This window comes from Echinops telfairi, unplaced genomic scaffold (genome assembly GCF_000313985.2).
Source record: "Echinops telfairi isolate 266 unplaced genomic scaffold, ASM31398v2 ScPeMD7_7459;HRSCAF=8497, whole genome shotgun sequence".
NCBI classification, from domain to species: domain Eukaryota; kingdom Metazoa; phylum Chordata; class Mammalia; order Afrosoricida; family Tenrecidae; genus Echinops; species Echinops telfairi.
In genome coordinates this window covers 7093249-7102115 of record NW_022111359.1, presented here as the reverse complement: position 1 = coordinate 7102115, position 8867 = coordinate 7093249, and the positions used below count along the sequence as shown (strand labels likewise).

Here is an 8867-nt window from a genome sequence, read left to right as displayed (position 1 = left end):
GAGGGCTTCCTGTCGGCCTCCGAGATCCCCCTGTTCAAGCTCTACATGGTCATGGCCTCCTGCTTCCTGGCCGCCGGCATCTTCTGGGTGTCCGTTCTCTGCAAGAACACGTAATGCCTTCACTCACCCCGACCCCGACCCCCACCCCCGCCTGGGCCAGGCTCTCACACTTTCCCACGCCCCGCCTCTCCCCTCCCACCTGGCAGGTACAACGTCTTCAAGATCCACTGGCTCATGGCGGCCCTGGCTTTCACCAAGAGCATCTCGCTCCTCTTCCACAGTGTGAGACCCCCCACCCCAAAGCACAGCAGAGCCTGGACAGGGAAGTTCCATTTGTCCATCTGTTCCTGTCTCCTTGCGGCCAGCTGCCCAACCATCTAGCCACATCTGCCCTTCCATCCACCTGTGACTCCGTCCCTCAGTCCAACTGTCCACCCATTGTTCTAATTGTGATTGCCCATCCCTCAGTCTGACTGTCCATTGATTATCTCAAATAAGACTCCGTCCCTCAGTCTGACTGTTGCAGTATACAGAACGGAGGGCCCTATCTGACCTCCTCAGGCTTCCCGATTCCCACAAGGCAGGGGTCAGACAAGCCTCCGTGGTCCAGCCTTCTTTACCTAGTCTAACCCCAACCGTTCCTTCCACGCCACTCTGCGTCCACACTAGGTTTGATCATTCTTTGTGAGGGCCCCACAGAACTCACATTCAGCACTCACTAGGAAGGGGTTACTAGAGAATTCAATAGGTGACCACACCCAGGACCAGAAAGCAGTAAGGATGCAACCACTGGTTTCCTCAACCAGCAGCCAGGTCTCCGCGTCCTGGTCTCCCAGCCACAGGGTAGCGAAGTCTCTCTCCGGTCTCTCAGCCACACGGTCCCTTGGTCTTTGCCCCCATGTGCCAGGAAGCCAGCCGACCTGTCACCCTGTCCCATAGTTCCATATTCCTGGGCCAGATAGGAAGCGTTAGCATTCCTTCTCAGTGCTGCCCCCTGGAGTCTCCGTGCCTTCAGACAGATCTCCAACAAGCTCTTCCAGGGTCCTCAGGGATCCTTCTAGCTCGTGAGGTGGTAGTGAAAACGGACCACTCCTTTCTTATTAATGTTACCCACACTCTGTTTGCATAATCCCAATCTCTCAATCCCACTCAATCACTGGGGGGGGGGCGGGGATTTAAAGAGACTTGGACAAAAGAGCTAAATTAAGCTTCATTCCACCACTGTTGTCCAGCCATTCTGCCATCTAACTCCCACCCATGGTCCACCCATTGTTACGGCCACGACTGTCTGTCGTTCAGCCCCTTGGCCTTCACTCTGGTTATAGCCTCTGTTTCACCCACCCACCTGTCCGTGATTGTGCACACTCCTGGGTGACCATCCTTCTGACTGTCCACCTGTCCCTCTGCCTGCAGATCAACTACTACTTCATCAATAGCCAGGGCCACCCCATCGAAGGCCTCGCTGTCATGCACTACATCACCCACCTGTGAGTGCCCTCCCCACTGGGAAGGTGGGCAGATAGGGCTGGGGAGGGGGGACAGGGAACAGGGGGTCTCATCTCCTCCCACTGCCCCCTCAGGCTGAAGGGCGCCCTCCTCTTCATCACCATCGCCCTGATCGGCTCTGGCTGGGCCTTCGTCAAGTACGTCCTGTCGGATAAGGAGAAGAAGATCTTCGGCATCGTCATCCCCCTGCAGGTGCGTGGCGGGGACCCCGGTGGGCGGCTGGGTGGACATCCCCCGAGCAGGGTCACCACAGCCCTGGCTCTGCAGGTCCTGGCCAACGTGGCCTACATCGTCATCGAGTCCCGAGAGGAGGGCGCCAGCGACTACGGCCTCTGGAAGGAGACCCTCTTCCTGGTGGACCTCATCTGCTGTGGCGCCATCCTCTTCCCTGTGGTCTGGTGAGGCCTGGGGGCAGCGGCCAGCCAGGACTCCACCCTGGGGCGTGGCAGGGGCGGGACTGACCATGCCCTCTGTCCCCCAGGTCCATCCGGCACCTCCAGGACGCATCCGGCACTGACGGGAAGGGTGAGGCCCTACACCTCTGCCCCCCGCCCCCCCGACCCTGACACCTCCACCCCCAACACCTCCATCTCTCCTGTGGACACTGCCATCTCACCCTATCCATGGTCACCTCCATCCCACCCCCCTTCATAGACACGTCCCTCCCATGGACACCTCCACCGATGGACACCTCCATCCCATGGGCACTTCCATTGCCCATCCCTCTGTGATGCCCATCTCTCAGCCCACTGTCCACCCATTGTTCCAGTCATGATTGTCCAGCCCCATTCTGACTGTCCATCAATTATCTCAAAGAAATCTCCATGGAGATGTCTTATCCACGACACCTCCATCCATTGCGGACACCTCCATCTCACCCCCTTCATAGACACCTCCATCCCATGGTCACCTCAGCCCCCTTGTCTGCAACGTATAGCCACACCTTACTGCCCCTCTGCTCCCCGAGCGCCTCCCTGTAAACTTCCTGCCCCTGACACGCCCAGCTGTCCCTGTTCCTTTGTCATGGACTCAGTTTCTTTCCCTCCCTCCCTCAGTGGCAGTGAACCTGGCCAAGCTGAAATTGTTCCGGCATTACTACGTCATGGTATAAGCTTCCTCCTGCTTGCCCAGTGGTGGGGAGGAGACAGTGTCCATGCCAGCGCCTTCATCCACCCTGCCCTCTGCCCTCCTCCCCACTCCACCTTCAGCCCCACGGTTGGGGGGGCATCCCCACAATCCGATAGGTCCCATGGCTGGTGGTCTAGAACAGGGTTTTATGGTCTGGGGAGCCCCACAGTCTGGGGCCCCCTCAATCAGTGGTTCCATGGTTTGGGGTCCTATGGTTTGAGGCAGTCCCTCAATCAGGGGTCCCGCCATCCCGGGGATCCCACCCTCTGCCCACAGGTCATCTGCTACGTCTACTTCACACGCATCATCGCCATCCTGCTGCGAGTGGGCGTGCCCTTCCAGTGGCAGTGGCTATGCCAGGTGATGGGCAGCCCAGGGGCAGCCGGGTGGGGCGCAGGCCAGAGTGGGTGCCTGACGCTGCCCTGCCCTGGTCCCCAGCTGCTGGTGGAGGGCTCCACGCTGGCCTTCTTCGTGCTCACGGGCTACAAGTTCCAGCCCTCAGGGGATAACCCGTACCTGCAGCTGCCTCAGGAGGATGAGGAGGACGTGCAGATGGAGCAAGTGTGAGTGCATGGCCCGGGGGAGGGGGCGGGGCCTTCTCTTACCGCCCCCACATGGGCGGGGCCTGGGGCGTTTCCAGCATGTGGGGTTGGGCCAAGGTGGCTCTGGGAGCAGGTCAAGAGGTCAGAGCATCTCTGGGGGCAGAGGGCGGGGGGAGGTGGGGGTCGGCGCCGTTTGGGGGTGCAGGGGTGGGGTCATGCGACTCTTGAGGGGGGCTGTAGTGCAGCTGGGGGATAAAGGAGGCGGGGTCGTGCAGGTCTAGAGCCCGTTCTAGCTCTGGGGACAAAGGGCTGGGCGGAATCCAGCAGCTCTGGGAGGGGCTCGGTGTGTGTAGCTGGTGGGAGCAGGGTTGGTACAGTCCAGGGGTGGAGTGGGCGGGGGGCAGCCAGCTCAGAGAGGGGGGCGGGGACAGTGTTGGTAGAGTCTCCGTGTAAAGTGGACGGGGTCGCACTGCTGGCGGCGTGGGTAGGGGGTGCGTTCGTGCAGCTCTGGGGCAGGGTGGGCGCCTACCTGCCACCTCTGGAGCTGCTGGACCGACCCCCTGACGGTCTGTTCCCAGGATGACGGACACCGGGTTCCGGGAAGGCTTGTCCAAAGTCAACAAAACAGCCAGCAGGCGGGAGCTGTTGTGATTGGCCCCCCTTCACCCACGCGTTCCGTCCTGCTGCGCCCCCAGTGCACGTGCAGAAGGAGGGGGCCTGGGGCCGAGGAGGCGGCCGCCCCCAGGACCGGCCTCCAGAGCCCATTGTGCAGCAGACCAAGCTCCACTTGCCCCCAAGACGGGGCAGGGCCGCCCTCATTCCGGAACCACCGCCACGCCCACCTGTCCAATAATGACCAGTCTGTTTTGCTATGCGTGTCCCTTGCCTTTCTGGGGGTCGAGATCACCGTGGCTGCTCAGAAACCCGTGTTCGCTGTGGGGAGGGGCCAGTGCCCATGACTTTGCACCTCCAGTAGCCATTAACCGAGCATTGACTGTGTGCCAGGCCGTATGCCCAGTGCTGGGGGAGGGGGATGGGGGAGAAGGACATGCCCCAAAGAGGGCCCCTCTCATAGCACCGACCCAAGACAGAGTCACAGAGGTGAAGGGAAAAGTGGATTCCAAGACCCCAAAGTAGCTCAGGCTGGCGAATAAAAGTAACAGAGTTCCTGGTCCTACTCAAAGGGCCCTGGTCGGCTCAGTATTTCCGCTTCCTGCTGGTCCAAGGTTTGAAACCACCAGCAGCCCGAAGGGAGAAAGACTGGGCTTTCCACTCCGCTCCCCAGTTAAGCTCTGGGAAACCCACAGCGGGTGGGTGCCTGGCAACCCTGCAGGTGTCAGAAATGTGCTCCCAGAAGTGGCTGCTTGGCAGGGCAGTAGGTGTCCAGGCCTCTCCTCCCAGGCGCATCTCAGTGGAGTCCAACCAAGCTTTGGGTTAGTGACCGGCGGGCATTCAGACTCCCATCACCGTCACCCTGGCTCGACCCCCCTGTGGCTCCCCAGCAGGGAGACCCTGGAGATCTCCCCCTCTCAAGGTCACCGCTAGGGCAGGCCGACCCTGTCACATGGGGTTGTCGTGACACTGTGAGTTGACATGGACAGGACAGCACCCAACACCACCATGGACGCGGCCCGCCTGGGCTCTCACTCAAAAAGCCTGCGAGCCACAGAGAGGTCAAGTAACTGGCTCGAAGCCACACAGTGTAGAAGCATGCAAGTTGACTGCAGATTCAATCCTTGAAGCCCCACCCCACCCCCAGCACTCTGGTTCCAAGGTCACCCACCACCCCTACCTGCACTGCCCACCCAGATCAGCCTCAAGGGGGGCCAGGGGGAGCAAGCCTCAGCCTCTCTTCCATCTGCTGCATGTCCCTGCCTAAGTGGCTTCACAGATCATGTTTTCTTGCCTCGGGATTGTGGCGTGCCACCCAGGGTAGCGGGTGTCACCTGCTCAACCCGGAACCCTGAGCTTTCAGGGAGCTTCTTTTAACCTTCAGAGATGACTTAGAATAGACAGGTTTGCGGGCAGGTTCCCAGGACCCTCCCTCCTCTCTGCTCTGTAGCAACAGCCCCACAGAGCCCCTCAGGCCCTGCCTGCTATTAGGGGTCCCAGCAGGCACAGGGCAGGGAGGCCCCATGCTCTAGACTTCCTGCTGGCAGAAGCCGGCATGGCTGGGGCCCAGGGGAATAAATAGCCCAACCAGACAAAGACGGAAGTGAGGCAGCATTGCAAGCCCCCACGGAAGCTGTACCGCAAGGCGCGGACACCCAGAATAGCCTGGCCCATGTGAGTCCCACTGCAGGCCTGGTGGGGGGCAGTGCAGGGGAAAAGCGGTAGACAGAAACCAAAGACAGACGCGGCCGGCAGCATCTGAGCACTGTGACATGCTGGCTGGGCCCACGGGTGCCAGGGCAGAGGGGAAAGGAGGGAGGAACTCGGGTCCCCTGGTGGAGCTGATGTTTCACTCCATGGATGTGTCTCCTGGAGTCCCAAGGTGCAAGCGGTTAACCCTAGCCAAGAGGCTGCAGGTTCCATTCCATCCAAAAGTGCCGGGGAAGAAAGGCCTGGTGATTGAAAAACAACCTGGGGGCACGTGGGAGTCACCAGGATTTGCTGGCAACTGGTAATGGGATTAGTATCTGAGGGCCGCTGTAACAAGTATCACAAAACCCCAGCTCAAACTCAGCTGCCGCCCAGCTGATCTCACAGCACAGAATAGAACTGACCCTGTGGGTTTCTGAGACTGTCGGTCTTGTCTCAAAGTCACCGCTATAGAACCAAGAGTAACACAATGACCTTCTAGACAGAGTAGGGATCCCCGGTGGGCTTCCGAGGCTGCCTGTCTTCATGAGAGCAGGGAGTCTCCTTTGTCTGGCTCTAGCTTTCTCTCTCTCTCTTTCCCTATCTCTTGAGCAGCAGGTGGGTTTGAACCGCTGATCTTAAACCACTACACCATCAGGACTCCTTAACAAGTGTCCCAGCGTGGTACTTAAAACCACTTCCTAGCAGTTCTGGAAGCTTGGAGGCCAACTTGAGGGTGTCCTCCGAGCCATGCTCCTTAAGGCTCAAGAGTGGGACGACCCCTCCTGTCTCTTTCAGCTTCTAATGGGCCTTCCTTGGCTTGTGGCCAACTTCCCTCCAGTCTCTGCCTCCCTGGTCACACGGCCGCCTGCCCTCTATGCGCCCCTGAGTCTCGTCACCATCTGACAGGATCAGATGCCACCCTGCTCCAGCATGACCTCGTGCCAGCCCGGCTGATGCCGCCTTCAAAGGCCCTATTTCCAAACAAGGCCACATTCCCATCCCAGTGAGCGCATTTCTGTGACCCCCGTGGACACAGTAATGTCCCCTTGAGGGTGCCCTCCCTCACCGGCAGCATGTCTTTGACCAGTTTAAGACTTAACTAGCCACAAGGTCAGTTCGAAACCGCCAGCTGCTTTGTGGAAGAAAGACGAGGCTTTCTATTCCCATAAAGAGTTACAACTCTCGGGAACTCCCAGTTCTGCCCTGCCCTGTAGGCTCGCTATGAGTTGGCATGGACTCTATGGCCGTCAGGCTGAGGTTTGGGTTTTTTAATAAGGTTTCCATGAGAATTGATTCTGCCACCTGAAATACAGGTATCTCACCAGGAAGTAGTGCAGCCAGTCTCCCTCCTCCAAGCAGAGGGAGGAGGAAAGGTTTTCAGTTAGAAGGTAACCCGGCAAGGAGACGACCGTGTTGCAGACCAGAGGGTCTTGGTGGTGTCCTGTGTGAAATCAAAACATGTAGGGATCTATTCCTTTGGCTTTGGAAAGCCCACCTGGAGGGCTAACCTCAGGGTCACGGTAACCAGGACGTCTTTGTGGACTAACCAGAGAGCAGGGCCCAGCTTTTCATGATGAGCAGTGAGTATGATCTGGCCTTCCACATGACCTTCACATCCAACCTGTCTGCCTTTGAGCCCTGCAGTGGGTTTCCCCAGAGACTGCATTCAGTAAAAGACCTTAGGCTAACTGCATTTTGTAAGGGAGGTTTTTCTAACCACACGAAGTCAAACAACTTGGCTTACAATTCGACGGCAGTGAGCAGTGAGTATTTCTCCCCTGGTGGCTCAATTTGCTGCTCAGCAAAGTGAGCGGTTCGAACCCACCAGCTGCTCCACAAGAGAAAGATGAGGCTTTCTACTCCCGTAAAGTTACAGTCTCAGAAACTCACAGTGGCAGTTCTACCCTGCCCTATAGAGTCGCTCTGAGTCAGAATTGACGTGAGTGAGCGGTGAGCCTCCTTCCCCCGGTGGCTTAGTGGCTTGTACATTGGGCTGATAACTGCCAGGTCCGCAGTTGGAACCCGGCGGCCGCTCTGGGGAAGAAAGATGAGGCTGGCTGCTCTCATCAAGATGGACAGCCTCAGAAACCCAACGGGGCAGTTCTACCCTGCCCTCTAGGGTCACTAAACGTCAGAACTGATTTGATGGCAGTGAGTTTTGTTGCTGTTGTTGTTTGTTGGGGGGGTTGAGTTTTCTCCCCAAGAGCAGGTGAAGGATTGCAAATGAGGGCTGCCCTGGATGATTGAGTGGACACAACATCACCACCAAGCCCAACCCATTCTCCTCAGATGGATCCTGATGCAGAGCAATCCTATAGAGGGTTTCCCATGGTCAACCTTCCGGGGAGCAAACAGCCCCGTCCTTCTCCCATGGAGTGGCTGGTAGAATTGAACCACCAGACTTGCAGTTAGCAGCCCAACGCTTAGGCCACGGTGACCCCAGGGCTCCCTGGGCCATCTCTGAAAGCCAGAAAAGGCAAGGACAGGGATCCGCCGACACCCTAATCATAGATGGCTAAGCTGCCGAGAAGCCCTGGTGGTTTAGTGGCAACGCAATAAGCTGGTAGCCACAGGGTCAGCGGTTCAAACTCACCAGCCTCTACACTGGGAGAAAGAGGAGGCTTTCTATTCCCATAAAGAGTGACAGCCTCGGACACTCACAGTCCTGCGCTGCCCCGTAGGCTCGCTATGAGTCATCATCGACTCTATGGCCATCCGGTTGGGGTTTGGGCTTCCTGATCCTGTAGTTGTATGGCCTCAAAACCCACAGAGGCAGCTCTTCTCTATCCTAGGGGATCGCTGAGGGCTGGCAGTGAGGCAGTGGACCTGCAGAGCTAGAAGGTGGCACGTCTGTGTCGTTTCAAGCTGCTGAGTCTGGCGTCCTCAGTCTGCCTGACAAGGAGCCCCTTTAAGCGTTCCTTTGCTAACCCAAAGCTTGGAGGTTCAACCCTCACCATCGACGCTGCAAGAGAAAACAACAAACGAAACCAGACTCCCTGCCATTGGGCCCATTCCAACTCGTATGGACCCTGCAGGACAAGGTAGAGCCGCCCCCTGTGGCTTCCCTAGACTGTAACTCTTGATGGAAGTAGAAAGCTCCACCTGCCTCCTGAGGAGTGGCTGGTGGTTTTGAACTGCTGACAGTTCAGTTAGCAGCCCCACCTGTAACCCACTACTCCACCCGGGTTCCTCTGAAGGAGAAAAGACCTGCTGATCTGCTCCCATAAAGACTTTTTGTTGTTGTGTGTCATCTAGTTGCTTCCGACCCATAGCGACCCCATGCACAATGGAAGGAAACCCTGCCTGGCCCTGCGCCATCCTCACCATGGTTCCTACCCCTGAGCCCATGGTTACAGCTTCCGTGTTCATTCACCTAATCAAGGGCCT

The 8867-nt window shown here is 58.1% G+C and overlaps 1 protein-coding gene across 1 annotated transcript in view; it reads left to right on the top strand.

Moving 5' to 3' along the window:
- Positions 1 to 4046, top strand: part of GPR108 (G protein-coupled receptor 108) — a 9598-nt gene extending 5552 nt beyond the window's left edge. The window contains exons 9-18 of the mRNA XM_045300098.1: positions 4 to 110; positions 207 to 282; positions 1414 to 1487; positions 1581 to 1698; positions 1774 to 1904; positions 1988 to 2031; positions 2562 to 2611; positions 2911 to 2994; positions 3073 to 3197; positions 3755 to 4046. Coding sequence (XP_045156033.1) covers positions 4 to 110; positions 207 to 282; positions 1414 to 1487; positions 1581 to 1698; positions 1774 to 1904; positions 1988 to 2031; positions 2562 to 2611; positions 2911 to 2994; positions 3073 to 3197; positions 3755 to 3827 — 882 coding nt within the window. The 3' untranslated portion in view covers positions 3828 to 4046. The remainder of the gene's footprint in view (positions 1 to 3; positions 111 to 206; positions 283 to 1413; positions 1488 to 1580; positions 1699 to 1773; positions 1905 to 1987; positions 2032 to 2561; positions 2612 to 2910; positions 2995 to 3072; positions 3198 to 3754) is intronic.
- The last annotated feature ends 4821 nt before the right edge of the window (positions 4047 to 8867 follow it).